Source organism: Chiloscyllium plagiosum, unplaced genomic scaffold (genome assembly GCF_037043375.1).
Source record: "Chiloscyllium plagiosum isolate Xiang-an unplaced genomic scaffold, Cpla_swu_hap1 HiC_scaffold_6, whole genome shotgun sequence".
In the NCBI taxonomy this organism is placed as follows: domain Eukaryota; kingdom Metazoa; phylum Chordata; class Chondrichthyes; order Orectolobiformes; family Hemiscylliidae; genus Chiloscyllium; species Chiloscyllium plagiosum.
In genome coordinates this window covers 54,696,118-54,712,059 of record NW_028270144.1, presented here as the reverse complement: position 1 = coordinate 54,712,059, position 15,942 = coordinate 54,696,118, and the positions used below count along the sequence as shown (strand labels likewise).

At 40.2% G+C, this 15,942-nt stretch overlaps 1 protein-coding gene across 9 annotated transcripts in view; it reads left to right on the top strand.

Annotated features, from left to right (window-relative positions):
- fam76b (family with sequence similarity 76 member B) overlaps positions 1-15,942 on the top strand; it is an 89,883-nt gene that overhangs the window by 52,145 nt on the left and 21,796 nt on the right. For 5 of the 9 annotated variants that reach the window (XM_087988011.1, XM_087988009.1, XM_087988007.1 and 2 more), the window contains 4 exons: positions 4,869-4,952; positions 9,718-9,853; positions 10,239-10,340; positions 11,188-11,382. In XM_087988011.1, coding sequence (XP_087844137.1) covers positions 4,869-4,952; positions 9,718-9,853; positions 10,239-10,340; positions 11,188-11,367 — 502 coding nt within the window. In that variant the 3' untranslated portion in view covers positions 11,368-11,382. Of the gene's footprint in view, positions 1-4,868; positions 4,953-9,717; positions 9,854-10,238; positions 10,341-11,187; positions 11,383-15,942 lie in introns of those variants that run through there. The other 4 variants (XM_043691478.2, XM_087988010.1, XM_043691477.2 and 1 more) reach the window with 2 other exon arrangements.

Sequence of the window (15,942 nt, the reverse complement as noted above, 5' to 3'; positions counted from 1 at the left end):
TTTATCTTAAATTTTCTGGAATCCATCCTCATGTATAATCATTTGTACAGTGTATTTCTTTTGAGTGTAATTGAGCAAAAATTTAATTCTTTTGCTCAGTTCAGTAGGCTTATTTTGTGTCACTGCTTGACAACCAAACAAAAGCATGCTTTTTGAAGAAGTTTGTTTTCTAACGGACTTAGGAAAAATTACTTTGAATTCTTGTGAATCTCTAGTTTGTATATGTACAGGTAGCCAACAACTTTTAATTCTGCATAGATTTTAGTCTTCATTATGGAAGTACTTGTTCTAAATTACTTTATTAATTTTCTTTTACAAATAGACACTGTATTTCACCTGTGTGATTTAGTGGCAGTTCAGGCTTCCTCCAATGTAGGGCTTATTTCTGTCATCCTTAACAACTGCCTCAGCTTTGAGCATTTGTGTTTGTTTTTACAGCTATTTCTGTGAAGCTGTATAAGCTCAAAGGGTGAGTAACAGAATTAACTCCACCAAATTACACAGCAGCACCAAAAACATTTGATTTAAATAATAAAATGTGAAGAACAACAGTACATAAATACTAAATATTATGTACAGAATTGCTGTATACAGACTATCAAGGAAGAAATCTGTACATTTGTTGATTTCTGAGCTGGTCCTTGTTTCAATGTTTTATGCTTTAGAGCTGCTGGTTAGAGACGGCTTGGGCGCAGCCAAGACAGTAAGAACAAGAAGAGTAGGTTCCGGTCAGCATAGTACCCATAGGCTGGAAGTTCTTCATATTCCTAAAGCATGAAGCACAATAACAAGGGCAACTGATACTTGTATAGGGTAGGTATTCAAACTGGAGTGGGGCAGGGCGTAATGTTGGTGGGGGAGAGGCAGATTTGGCAGATTCCAGATTGTTTTAAGCATTTGCTAACCTATGAGGACTTTAAGTTCCCTCTTGTGAGGATATACGCTTTCTGTAATGGTGGCACTGTTTTACTTCTGAGTAGTCAGTGTTCTTTATCAAGCAGTCCACCACTCACCTATGCAATGAAGTATTTCTTTAAAACCTTCAGAATTAAGGTGATAGACTTGCCAGATGTCTTGGGTTTCAAAAAAATTATTGACTACTTCATTTTTAAAATTTACAATTGAGGAAGATTTGAAGAGTTAAAATTATCTTAAAGGAGACGCCAAAGCGATTTTTAGTATTGCAAGCTTTTAATTAATTACCCAATTTATACCAGAATTAATACATTTTTGCTTCTGCCATCACATGTAACCTTTCCAAGAAGTCTTTTTTTCAAGACGTCTTGCCAAACTCTGGAAATATTGTTTCCTTTGTTGCACCATTTCTTCAGTTCCTGGGATTCACTCTAGCACTGCTGTCTTTTTCACACCTCACGTCACTGATCTTTTTTTGCTCACCACCAGACTGTCTAACTGCTAGATGCAATCCCTGAACCTTTTATTATCCTCTTACTGTGCATCAGAGTCATCATCTTCCAATCTCATGTGAATAATCTCTTTCCTAGTCAATACCAGCAATACCTCTGCCAACTTCCATTTTTGTACCTTGCAAATGTTTTGCATTTTTCAGCTCTTCTCATTGCCAATAGTACACGCAAACTTCATGCACTGTTAATAAGTCCAGGAGTCGATCTTCGGTAGCCTGGGAAAATTTATGTACTGATGTTTCACTTGGCAATTAGTGTGATTTAATATACGCAGGCTCATTTGAAAGTTTGTTCACTTTTTCACCTATTGAAATAGAAGGATGAAAAATCAGATTTGTAAAGGCCACTATTTTGATTTATGTCCTCCAGTACCAAGCGTGCATTATTATTAAATATACCCTTATTATATAAAATATGCTCCAATTTCTTACCTTTTTGATTTGGTTAAGTTACACAATTACAAATTAGTATTGTAACTATTTCATGATACTTTAGCTCATATGTAAGTGGGCACTTGCAACGTATGACAGCCTCCAGTAAAGCATTTGTTTTGTTTTTCAGTTTATTTTGAAATTTCTAGCATTTTTGTGTATTCTTTTTCACTACCATTGCTTTATTCCCAATATTTTAAAATATGCCAACACATTAAAATATCATTGTAGAATTATCGCAATCCAGAAGTAGGTCGTTTCACCCATCTTGTCTGTGTTGCTTCAAAGGAGCAATTTCACGCTCTGCTCTGGCCCTCCCTCTCCCTATCTCTGCTCACTCTTCCTTTTCAGATATTTAAAATATTTATTAAATGTGGAAGGAGGCTGTTATCTTTATGGAAAGCAAACAAGTCAGCCTATTTTCCAGACACCTTTTTTGTTCAATAAATTGAAGATTTCTGTCCCTACTACTTATTTTGGGCATTAGGTTCCAGGGGCCTGCCTCTCTGGGTACAAAAACATTTCCTCATTCTCCTTCTGATCCTCTTGCCCGTCACTTTAAATCTATGGCCCCTATTCGCTGATCCTTTCGCTTGTATTAAAAAAAAAATGGTTCTTTATATCTACTGTATCTAGGCACCTTGTATTCATGAGCACTTCCATCAAATCTCTCTTCAGCCTTCTCTGTCTCAAGAGAAAAATTTCCAGCCTATCCAATCACTTTTTTTACTAACAACAACTTTGCAGTCCTGGCAGTAGCATTAGAAATCTCCTTTTTGTAGTGCAATTATATATTTTTCTGAAGGTGACCATGAGTGCACTTTGGTTCTTGAGTAGTGGCCTAACTGCAGCACATCTTCCTTCCTCTTCTATTTCAATAAGTCAGGTAATGAAGAAAATTTCTGCTTTTCTAACTACTTTATCAAATTGTTATCCAGTATCTATTAAAAGATGTCATCTTTAACAAAACAATCTAAATGTTTACAATGCTGATTATAAGCTGGTTAGTCCATAATGTCTGTGCTGGTTGACACAGCTACCCAAATGTGCACCACTTTCCTGTTTTTGGTCTCTGGATCTGCTCATGATACTTGCAAGAGTAATTGCAATGATTTAAATCTTTGATCCTCTCTAATAATTATAGGTCACCCTTATTAATTCTATCTTGGCTATAATTATCATTTTATACATTTCTGTTGAATTATCTCTCCACCTCCTCTGTTTCAAAGAAAAACCAACCTTGCCCTACCAGTCTGTCTTCGTAGCTATTTTGTACAGTACAATTTAGATATCTATCACCATATTCAAAGAATCTAAACCCGAAAATACAAATATTTCCTTAACGCTATAATAACTTTATTTTACTAGCGCCCATCACTGCGAGGGGGTTGAAATTTCTTTGGGCAATGATGCTGTGTAGGTTTGTAAATTTTTCATTGGCAGGTTGTGTTTTAGACTGCTACCACTTGTTGAAGGACACTACACAGGTGTCAGGCTGTATGCTGCCTGCTCCTAGGGAATCTACATAGTTTGTACAGTATTGTGAACAATTTTTTTTGTTATACTGACCACTGCCATAGGCAATCTACAAAATGATGAATTAATGTAGATTAGTGTTGGTTGCAAAATAATAATGCATTTTGGAAGTGAGATGATGTATTCAATCAATTTTGATTCTGTTCCTGTGGCATATAACCACCCACTCAACCATGCTCACCACAAGCTGGAATAGAATAAATATAAAGAAGAGGCTAGATGTGATAACGGTAATTAACTCTGGAAAGATGTGGAGGCCAACAAATTATCTTTTCCTACTTGGATACAATGTAATTAGACTGGTAGGAAAAATGGATTTATCAGTGGCTGACAAAGAGAATATTATACTTTCATCTTCACTCCTTATTTATCAAAACAGAAGTAGACAGTGTTGAAATCTAAATCCTAACTTGAGTGGTGTTAATGGGAAAATACGTACAGCCTCAAATGTTTATGTACAAAAAAGATGAGTTTGACAGTGGCTATAGATCTTTTCCTGTTTGCAATTTGTTGTTTGTTACTGATGATAATATGCCACTTTAGTAGCTGTGATGCTAGCGTCCCAAGTATCTATAGTTTCTGTCTCCTGTGCGTCTTGATCTTAATTTGATATGTAGGATTCATAGGAAGAGGGTAGGTATTACAAATGTGGTAGAGGGAAATACTGTTTCTCTCTTTCCCCCTGCCCTCACCCCCAAAAAAAAATGGAGTTTGAACATAATCTTAAAATAAAACCTTGAAAATGGATATCCGGCTCAATCTGATAAATTCTAAAGTGGTAGACTGAGTAGCCTGGATCTTGCAGTTGCTTCAGAGATGGCTTATTTCTAGATTTGCTTCTAGATCTCTTAGTCATAACATTTCCGTAAAAGATTTTATTCATTTTTGATTTGTAAGTACGTGAATAAAAAATGTTTGGGATAGGGGCCAAGGCGCAGGCAGGTGGAACTAGTTTAGTTTGGGATTATAGTCGGCATGGACTGGTATGACCGAAAGATCTGTTTCTGTACTCCATGATTCTGGCTCTAAATTAACTTGATTTACCCAGAACACATTGATCTAGGATTTGAATCCCTGTTTAAACCTTTTGAATTTTGATCCCCTTGATTGACAATTGGCTTTAAATAGGCATCAAGAGGTGAGATATTTGCTGTGATTAAAATCTAAATTGTTTACTTCGAGCTTAATAACTAATCTAGATTTATAGCTGTACTGTGAATGGGATATAAAGTAGGATATTTGAATCTGCTTTTCCATGCAGTGAGATTCCTTGCTTAGTATTGTTCCTGCCCCTATATCTAATGTTTCAATGTATTTCAATTAAGTTTTATAGGGTTTATATTGAATTCAGTTCACTGAATTCAGTTTTTTTAGCTTGATGCTTCAGAACTGTTTTTATTGTCTTTTACTACTTCTGTTTTACCGTCAACAAATAGAATTTCTTTATAATTTAAACATATCTTTTTGTTTACAGCCATAAGTCGTCGTCAACTAGTATTCAAAATGAAGCTCCAAAGAAAAAGCCAAAACTTGAAACAAAGCCCTCCAATGGAGACAGGTAAGCACTGGGAATTACTCCTCTGAAGGAGTACAGTGGCAGTTCACTATCCTGATACTGAGAATGGCTAGGCTGTTCTATGAGGAAAGTTGGGTTCTATTTCACCTGTATTCACTGGAGTTTAGAAGGATGAAGAAGGAGAAGAAGGGCTTATGCCCGAAACGTCGATTCTCCTGTTCCCTGGATGCTGCCTGACCTGCTGCGCTTTTCCAGCAACACATTTTCAATTCTGGAGGGGGAGGGCAAACTGGTAGTGGTCTTGGTACAGGTTGATTCAAACAATGTAGTTTTATTTAAAAAGGTATAAGGACCTAAAAACAGAATGTAAAGAACTAAGACGAAAGTTGAAATGTTGGGCCTCAAAGGTAGTTGTCTCAGGCTTACTACCAGTGCCATGAGCTAGTCAAGAGTAGAAACGGAAAGATATATAAGATGAACACATGGCTGAAAAGTTGGTCTGAGGGGGAGAGTTTCAGATTCGTGGGGCATTGGGGCAGGTTATGGGGAAGGTTGCACCTTTACAAATTGGATGGGTTATGCCTGGACAGGACCAGGAGTGAACTACTGGCATGGCTACTGGTAGAGTGATTAGAAGGGTTTAAAGTAGTGTGGCGGGACATGGGAGGAGGGAAGTAGATGCTGAAATTGAGGAAGAGGTAGAAACCAAGGCAAACATGACGAAGCACAAGAACAGGCAGGGGAAAGCTGCTGAAAAGAACAGAGGAAGTGATCTGAAATGCAGGAGTTTCAATGTGACAAGTATAATAGGCAAGGTAGATGAGATTAGAGCTTTGGTTAATACTTGGAACCATGACATTATTGCAATTATGGGGACTTGGCTGAATGTACCAGGATTTAGATGCTTTCGGTCTGATTAGAAGGGGATGTAAACGTGGTGGGGAAGTTGCATTACGGGCAAAAGAGTATCTCACTGCTGTACTGAGGGAGGATACATCAGAGGACTCATACAGTGTGGCAATATGGATAGACCTCTGGAATGGTAAAGGTGAAATCACAATGCTGGGGGTATATTGCAGGCCTCCCAACAGCCAGTGGGAGATAGCAGAGAGAATATGTAGACAGACTTTGGAATGATGAGATAACAGCAGGGCTGTTATGGGTGTTTTTTTTAATTCCCCTATGTTAACAGGGGGGGTCATGTCATGCTGGGGGTTGGATGAGCCCCAATTTGTAAGGACCATTCAGGAGGGTTTCTTGACACACTGCGTGTACACTCCAACCACGGAAAGAGTTATACCCGGACTTGGTTTTAGGAAATGAGCCAGGCCGAGTAGAGTGAGGTGTCAGTGGGGGGGAGCATCTCGAGGGAAATGTCCATCATACTAAGAGTTCTAAGATATTCCTGGATCAGGATAATGACAGTCCTTGGCTGAAAGTATCAAATTGAGGGAAGACAAACTACAACGGGAACTGGAGAATTTTGGTTAGAGGTGGCTGTTTGAGGGTAGATCTACATTGGACATATAGGAGTAATTTAAATGGCAGTTAAGTGTTCAGGAGTGGCTCGTTCTTTTGAAAATGAAGGACTGATGTGGAAAGTTATGTTCTTGGTCGAAAAGAAAAAGAAAGCATGTGTAATGTTGAGGGGAATGGGAACTGACGAACCCCTTTGAAGTTTATAAGGAAAGTAGGAAAGAACTGAAACAAGAAAATAGAAGGGCTAAAAGGCGTCATGAAAAGTCATTAGCAAACAGGATTAGGGAGAATCCCAAGGTCTTTTGTACGTATGTGTATACACACATGTGTCCAACTGTGCGTGCACAACCATGCACCGTCAAAGGAGGGAATCAATGCATGGAGTCAGAAGAGATAAGTGGGATCCTAAACTAATAATTTAGTTGGTATTCGACAAAGTGAAGGAATTGATAGGGTAGCAGGGATAATTCTGGAAATTACAGGCCTGTGATCCTCACATTGGTAGTAGGGAATTTATTGGAAAAGATTCTCTGGGACACGGTCTATGCACATTTATGAGCAATGGACCTATTAGTGAGAGACAGCATGGTTTTGTGCAGGGGAAGGTCATCCCTCACTAACTTGATTGTGTTTTTTGAGGAGGTGATGAAGATGAATGAGGGAAAAGCAGTTGATGTTTGAGCTCAGTGGTTAGGACTGCTGCCTCGGTGTCAAGGACCTGGGTTCGATTATAGCCTCGGGCAACCATCTGTGTCAAGTTGGCACATTCTCCCCATGTCTGTGTGGGTTTCCTCCGGGTGCTCCGGTTTTCTCCCACAGTCCAAAGATGTGTAGATTAGGTGAGTTGGCCGTGCTAAATTGCCTATGGTGTGTGGGTTATGTGCATTATTCAGGAGTAAATGTCGAGTAATAGAGTAGGGGTCTAGATGGGTTATTCTACGGACGGTCGGTTTGGACTTGTTTCCACACTGTAGGGATTCTTTGTTGTCGATATGGATTTGAGTAAAGCCTTTTGACAAATTGTCTCAGTTCAGATTGGCACAAAAAGGTAAAGTCATGGTATCAGGATGAGCTGGCAAGATGGATAGTCATGAGAGACAGGGTAGTGGTGGAAGGATGCCTTTTGGAATGGAGATTGTGACTAATTCCCTAAGAATTGTTTCCATTAGCTTCCCAACTATCAATGTGAGCCTCATTGGTTTTTTAGCTTCTTGGATTATCTCTATTTCCCAGGAGAAAGTGAGGGCTGGAGATCAGAGCTGAAAATGTGTTGCTGGAAAAGCGCAGCAGGTCAGGCAGCATCCAAGGAACAGGAGAAGAAGGGCTTATGCCCGAAACGTCGATTCTCCTGTTCCTTGGATGCTGCCTGACCTGCTGTGCTTTTCCAGCAACACATTTTCAGCTCTATCTCTATTTCCCTTCTTGAATAGCGGATTAGCTACTCGTCAGTACTCCGGGACCACTCCAGTGGCGAACGAGGCTACAAAGATGTTGGTCAAGGCCTGACCAATCTCCTCACTTGCCTCTCTTGATAATCTGAGGTCAATACCATAGGGGCGTGGGGACCTTAATGCTCTTCAAGAGATCCAACACCACTTCTTTCCTGATTCCACTTCTTTCCTGATTTTGAAATTCCTCGCATAATAACATGCTACACACAATTCTCACTATCTCCATATTTTACTCCTGGATGAATATCAATGCAAAGTACTTACTTAAGGTGAAAGGTTTGTAGCTCAGGTTGAGGTTTAGGGTGTAGGTTTGCTCGCTGAGCTGTAGGTTTGATATCCAGATGTTTCATTACCTGGCTAGGTAACATCATCAGTGGCGACCTCCAAGTGAAGCGAAGCTGTTGTCTCCTGCTTTCTATTTGTGTTTGTCCTGGAAGGGGTTCCTGGGGTTTGTGGTTATGTTAGATTAGATTAGATTACTTTACAGTGTGGAAACAGGCCCTTCGGCCCAACAAGTCCACACCGACCCGCCGAAGCGCAAACCACCCATACCCCTACATTTTACCCCTTACCTAACACTACGGGCAATTTAGCATGGCCAATTCACCTGACCTGCACATCTTTGGACTGTGGGAGGAAACCGGAGCACCCGGAGGAAACCCACGCAGACACTGGGAGAATGTGTAAACTCCACACAAACAGTTGCCTGAGGCGGGAATTGAACCCGGGTCTCTGGCGCTGTGAAGCAGCAGTGCTAACCACTGTGCCACCGTGCCGCCCACAGTGTCATTCCCCGTTTGTTTTCTGAGGGGTTGATAGATGGTATCCAGATCTATGTCTTTGTTTATGGCGTTGTGGTTGGAGTGCCAGACCTCTGGGAATTCTCTGGCATGTCTTTGCTTAGCCTGTCCCAGGATAGATGTGTTGTCCCAGTCAAAATGGTGGGGTTTTTTTCCTCCGTGTGTAGGGCTACGAGGCAGAGAGGGTCGTGTCTTTTTGTGATTAGCTGGTGTTCGTGTATCCTGGTGGCTAACTTTCTTCCTGTTTGTCCTACGTATTGTTTGTGGCAGTCCTTGCATGGAACTTTGTAGACGACGTTGGTTTTGTCCATGGATTGTACTGGGTCTTTTAAGTTTTAGTTTTTGTTTGAGAGTGTTGGTGGGTTTGTGTGCTACTAGGATTCCGAGGGGTCTTAGTAGTTTGGCTGTCATTTCTGAAACTTCTTTGTATGGTAAGGTGGTTAGGGTTTCTGGCTGTGTTTGGTCTGCTTGTCGTGGTTTGTTCTTGCAGTTCGCAGATTCCTCACGTTAGTTCCAGTTCTGTGACGCCAACTATTGCAAGTAGCCGTGAGAAGACTTTAACCCTGATCTTAAGTTTTTCTGATCAAATTAAATCCCCTTGAACTCTTTCCTGCTATATGAGTTTCTGCTGAACTCCACTTTCATGTATAGTGAATTACTTTTTTTAAAAAGTCATTTTTCTTGGTCATTACTTTTTTAAAATGATAAATACAGCATTTTGATAAACACAAACAAATGAAAATGATCATTAACTGCCTTCTGCTAGTCGAGGGAGCTTGGTAATCTGATTTCTATATATTTGGATATTATTATAAATTTATGAATGTCTTTTGGTACAAACCAAGGGTTCTGCTTAATGTTTAGATTGAAAATTGCGTATTTAACAGACCAACCCTGCTATATTAAAGCCTTGAACTCAATTACAAGCTGAAATGCAAGGGTGCAGCTTCAGCGCACAGCTTCTTGGCTCATAGAACATGCTTCGAAATGAAGGCAACCTGACATCTTAAAGTAACATTATGGTTTTAGGAAGTTGTGATTTAATTTTCTATTAAGCAACGTTTTCTTTCTTACTAGCAGCTCATTAACCCAGTCAATGGATTCTGGTGGGACAGACAACTTTGTAATAATCAACCAATTAAAGGAAGAAGTGATGTCTTTGAAAAGGCTTCTGCAGCAGAAAGAGCAGACTATCTTGGAAAGAGATAAAAAGGTAGATTAAATGCTAACAGGTATAATGCATTTATATTTGCAGCGGTATATGCTGAACTAATGAATTCTTGAAAGGACAGCATTGGGGTGATTTTTGGCTCATGTGTTTGTGGGTAAGGGAAGAGTAAGAAAAACTTCAATCACATTCAGATTGCTGTCTTGTGCTTCCAGCTGGAAAGCTTATGTATATGGTATATGAAACGTATTGCTCTATGATCTCAAAACTTTATAATGTTGCCTGGACAAAAGGTATTCTTTGTACAAATGCGCCAGTTGATTTTTTTTCAGGGAAAGAAATGGGGAAAAACAAAGTTTAAACAATATAACATTCAGTGGGATAAACTGGGGTTTTGCTTTTCAAATTCTTTTTCTTTCCCCATTCAAAGCTGACTGAGTTGAAGGCAGATTTTCAATACCAGGAATCTAATCTTAGAGCAAAAATGAACAACATGGAAAAAGCACACAAAGATGCGGTGGAACAGCTACAGGTATTTTTCTTTATTTCAGTACTTTTAATTTTCTTCTGTTCCCTGATTTTTTAACATAACTTGAGAGAATTTAGTTAAATAACATCTCAGTTTTTAAACTCTGATAATCCCAGTATTTATTTGACATGATTTGTGTTGCCTGGTATAAATGCTACATGCTAGTTTCCTGATCCAGAGATGTTTAAATTTGCAATAAAACTATGTACTTCTCAACTTTCTTGTTGGAAGGTGATCAGAATCACTGCAAAGCTCTACTCTTTCTCAACTTGAAATAATGGATTCAGACCACTAAGTGAAATGAGTGACAAGCAAGCCACAAAGTCATTTTTATTTACATGTTTACATCACTGTTTCCACTTAAGACTACCTTTGTTAATGCTGATAATGTTATGCATTGGCCTGTAAGAGTGAGGAGAAAGTGAGGTCTGCAGATGCTGGAGATCAAAGTTGAAACTTTATTGCTGGAACAGCACAGCAGGTCAGGCAGCATCCAGGGAACAGGAGATTCGACGTTTCGGGCACAGGCCCTTCTTCAGGAATGTAAGAGTGACTCCAAGTCATGTCTCAAGAGGTATCCCTTGTAAAATGGAAGTGATGGAATGCCTGGACCTTGGGTCACTTCCATGGTGTGTTCCAGTGTTGTGATGCCACAGGTTGTTGTTTTCAAAGAGCAATTTGTGAGCACAGGAACATCTTCAATTTACTGAAGGTCTCCAGAGAGGCTGCCCTGTGATCGAAAAGAATTTGAAAGGTTGAGGTCATGGAGTTTTCTGCACTATCTCATTCTGTAGAAAAACGTGGTACACGAGAACTAGATCCAACTGTTTGTCTCCTTTTAACACTTTAGGCCTCAGTCCTGTTTCTACCTTTCATAGCCTCCGTCCTTAAAATAAAAGCAAAAAGTACTACAACATACCTGATGTCACCTTTTTGGAGAGAATTTGAATTCTGGTGCAAGATCACAGACCTGAAATGTAACTATGTTTCTCTATCTATGGATGAAGCAAAAACTGTTCATTCCTTTTAGTTTTGTTTTTATTTCAGGGTTCTAGTACCTGTGGCATAATGCTTTTGTTAGCCTCTTTCTCGACCAGTCTGTAGCCCCTTGAGTCTTCAGGTAACTAATTCTCTCCAACCTATCAGGAATCCTCCGGATCTTATATTGCTATTGAGTTGCATCTTGCTTAACTAGACTGCAGCAGCTGCAGCCTGAACCTGTCCTACCTTTCCTCATTAAACAATCCATCTATTCCAAGTACTGACATTGTAAACCTCTTAACTGCCTCAATGCATCTGCATCCTCCTTTTAAATATGCGCAATACTACTGATGTCACCTCACCAGTGTTTTGTAGAACTGAAGCGTAATCTTCTATTTTTGTTTCAGTCCCCTCACAATAAGCTATAACTTTTATTAGCTTGGCTAATTACTTACTACATTAACGTTTCATGATTCAATATTCTCCATCTTTGAATTCTGCAATCTCTCACTATTTAGATATTTTGCATCTATGTACATTTTGGCAACAAGAGTAACAATTTCAATTTTTTCCACTACATTTTCTCTATTTGTCAGAATTTTGCCCACTCACTTGCCTATATTCCTTTGAGGTCACTATGACCTATTTTCAACTTGCTTCCTACCTATCTTCAAGTTTGGAAAATTTGACAACTATGCTTTTACATACATAGATTACATGGAATTCCCTAGTGTGGGAACAGGCCATTCAGCCCATTGAGTCCACACCAACACTCCGAAGAGGATCTCATCCTGACCCATCCCCTACGTTACCCTATCCCTGCATTTCCCATGCCTAATCCACCTTACTTACTTACATGTCTTTTTACGCTATGGGCAATTTAGCGTGGCGAATCCACCTATATTTGCATTTTCGGACTGAGAGGAAACTGTGGATCACCTGGAGGAAGCTCACTCAGACGCTGGGAGAATGTGCGAATTCCACACAGATAGTCATCCGAGGCTGGAATTAAACCCAGGTCCCTGGCGCCGAGAGGCAGCAGTGCTAACCACTGAGCCACCATGCTGCTTTGCATCCCTTTTTTTAAGTAGTTTATACAAATAATGGCATGCCATTCATTAATGTTGCTAACCTGAAAAACATCCTTTTAAGATGGCCTTTTGCTTTTGAACAAGACAATTCTGTAACCATGACAATATGCTACACGCACTTCACAATGAGCATTTTGTTTTTTACAATAACCTTTGTGGCATCATATCAAACTACCTATAAGTATCTCCACCCTTTCCCCTTTAGCACTTGATACACACTCAGAATTGTAATCGGATGATTAAACATGAATTCCCCTTCACATAAAAATGTCAACTGTTTGATTACTTCGAACATCCAAAAATGTGGCCTTTTATAATGGCTATTGTAATAGCTGCTAATATTTTCCCTATGGTGATTGTTGGTCTGTCATTTCCTGCTTTTTGTTTTCCTTTTGAATAAAAGAATTACATTTGCTATCTTCCAATCTAATGGGACCTTCCCTGAATCAAGCAAGTGTTAGAAAATTAACTTCCCTGGATGGTTGCAGCTCCAACAGCACCCAAAGTTTGACACCATTCAGGACGTAGCAGCCTGCTTGATTGGCACTATATCCACAAGTATCCATTCCTTCCACCACCAACACTTGGCAGTGGAGTGTATTGTCTACATAGCGCACTGTAGAAATTCACCCAAGATCATCATCATAACTTCCAATCCCTCAATTACCCATCTGTAGGGACAAGGGCATCAGGTACATGGGAACACCACCACTGTCAAGTTTCCCTCCAAGCCACTCACCATCCTGTCTTGGAAATATATCGTAGTTCCTTCACTGTCACTGGATCAAAGTTCTTGGTGACATGGAATTGAATTGAATTCACTTTGTTGTCACAAACTCACATGAATACAGTGAAAGGTTTGCAAGTCGTCACTGACAGCATCATCTTGGGTACCTAGGTATAGATTCTTGAGTCCAAAATCTTAGGAAAATAAAATAAAAATTCCATTTTCTATATTGGGGAGACAGGCCGCCTACTTGCGGAGCGATTCAGTGAGCACCTCTGGGCCACCCGGACGAACCAACCCAACCAACCTGTGGCACAGCATTTCAACTCCCCCTCCCACTCCACCGAGGATATGCAGGTCATTGGACTCATCCACCGCCAAACCACAACAACCCGACGGTCGGAGGAGGAGCGTCTTATCTTCCGACTGGGAACGCTCCAACCGCAGGGGATGAACTTGGACTTCACCAGTTTCTTCATCCCCCCTCCCCCCACCTTGTCTCAGCCGAATCCCTCCAGCCCGGCACCGCCTTCCTGACCTGCAGTCGTCTTCTTGACCTCTCCGCCTCCATCCTACTCCGACCTATCACCCTCACCTTGACCTCTTTCCACCTATCACATTTCCAACTCCCCTCCTCCAAGTCCCTCCTCCCTACCTTTTATCTTCTCCTGCTGAACACTCTCTGCTCATTCCTGAAGAAGGGCATGTGCCCGAAACATCGAATCTCCTGTTCCCTGGATGCTGCCTGACCTGCTGTGCTGTTCCAGCAATAAAGTTTCAACTTTGATCTCCAGCATCTGCAGACCTCACTTTCTCCCCAAATAAAAATTCCAGCCTTACAGACCTTCAAATGTACAAAATCATGGTAATAAATGAGAAAAATAAATAAATTCAGAATAACAGTCCTTCCACGATAATTCTTTTTGTAAAAGTGGGAAGAAAACAATTGTGGATCAACCCACACAGCCACCTCAAGGGCAATTCAGGACAGGCAATAAATGCTGGCTAGCCAGCAACACCCACGTCCCACAAAATATTTTTTGCATCAATTTTCTCACTAGCCTCTTGTTTTAAGATTCTAGAATGCAGTCCATCTGTAAAAGTTTATATATTTCATTTGTATGTTCCCTTCAATCTTATCCAAGTACTTCTTCCCACCTTCAAAACCAATCCCTTTGTCTTCCTCTGCTGAATCATAGCTGCTCCCAATCATCTTTTTTTTTGTAGCTAATTTGTATGCCTCTTCCTTGGATCTAACACGGTCCATAATTTCCTTTGTTAGTCATTTTCGGGAAAAGTGGTCCAACTTATTTTCATGCTGGAGGAATGAACAATTATTGCAATTCATCTGTCAGCACCGTGGTTAGCACTGCTGCCTCACAGCGCCAGAGACCCGGGTTCAATTCCCGCCTCAGGCGACTCTGTGTGGAGTTTGCACATTCTCCCCATGTCTGCGTGAGTTTCCTCCGGGTGCTCCGGTTTCCTCCCACAGTCCAAAAATGTGCAGGTCAGGTGAATTGGCCATGCTAAATTGCCCGTAGTGTTAGGTGAAGGGGTAAATGTAGGAGAATGGGTCTGGGTGGGTTACGCTTCGGCGGGTCGGTGTGGACTTGTTGGGCCGAAGGGCCTGTTTCCACATTGTAAGTAATCTAATCTAATCTTTTTCATGTTTGCCCTTGCCTATCCACCATAGTTCCTGTAAGGAAGATTCCGCAAAAAAGGTTCATGACTGTTATCATTGTAGTTATCCTTTATTTAGATTTTGAACCCTAGTTTCTGAATCAGCTATGTCACACTCCATCTTAATGAAAAATTCTATTGTATTGTCATTTTCCCCAAAAGGTCTTGAACACCTAGATTGCCAGTCATTTGTTTTTCATTACATGATACCAGGATGGCCTTGTTCTTTAGTTGGTTCCTAAATTTACTGATCCTATTGTTATTGTTTGGATTTTCCAAATCTATGTGTAAATTAAAATTGCCCATAATTACAGCTGTATCTTTATTACTTGCTCTGACTCTTCAATGCCTTCTTGTATACAGATCCCCTTATTGGTTTTCTCCCCATTGTTTTTTCTAAGCTGTATCAATACAGATTCCACTCACTGGAGCTAATCTCCTTCCTTACTATTAGGCTAATTTCCTCTTTAACCAGCAATGCGACCCAGCCTTTTCCTTTTTGTCTGTCCTTCCTAAAAACCTCTGGATATTCAGTTCCCATACCTGATCACTCTGCAGCCACATCTGAAATCACAATTATATCATACACTTGATATCAAATTAATCATATTTGCTTAATGAATTCATCCACTCTATTGTGAATCCTCTGTGCATTGATGTATAAAGCCTTAAGTGTTGTCGTCTTAAACATTCTTAGTACCATTTGCATTATTTTGTATTTTGGCTCTGTTTGATTCTGACCCTTGGATCCCTTGTTTATCACTACATTCACTTCCCAATCTGTCTTTGCTTTTGTCATTTCCCTCTCTACTGCCTCTCTGTGTAAGTTCTCACCCCTCTTAACATCCCCAACTTCATAAGCAAATACTTCCCCAGGACATCAGTATTCTAACATATATCAGCATGTCTATATGTTGGCTAAAATCTCCTGTGATTATCACTATGCCTTTCTGACAAGCTGCCATTATTCTTTTCTCTCTGCCTCACTCCCACAAGTCACTTTTTTTCCTTTATAATTTTCATCTCTATGCAAATAGTTTCGACATCCTGGTTTCCTGAAATTAAATCAATCCTTATTGTTGTGCTAATACCATCATATTAAAAACACAGCAGCCTCTCTGCCTTT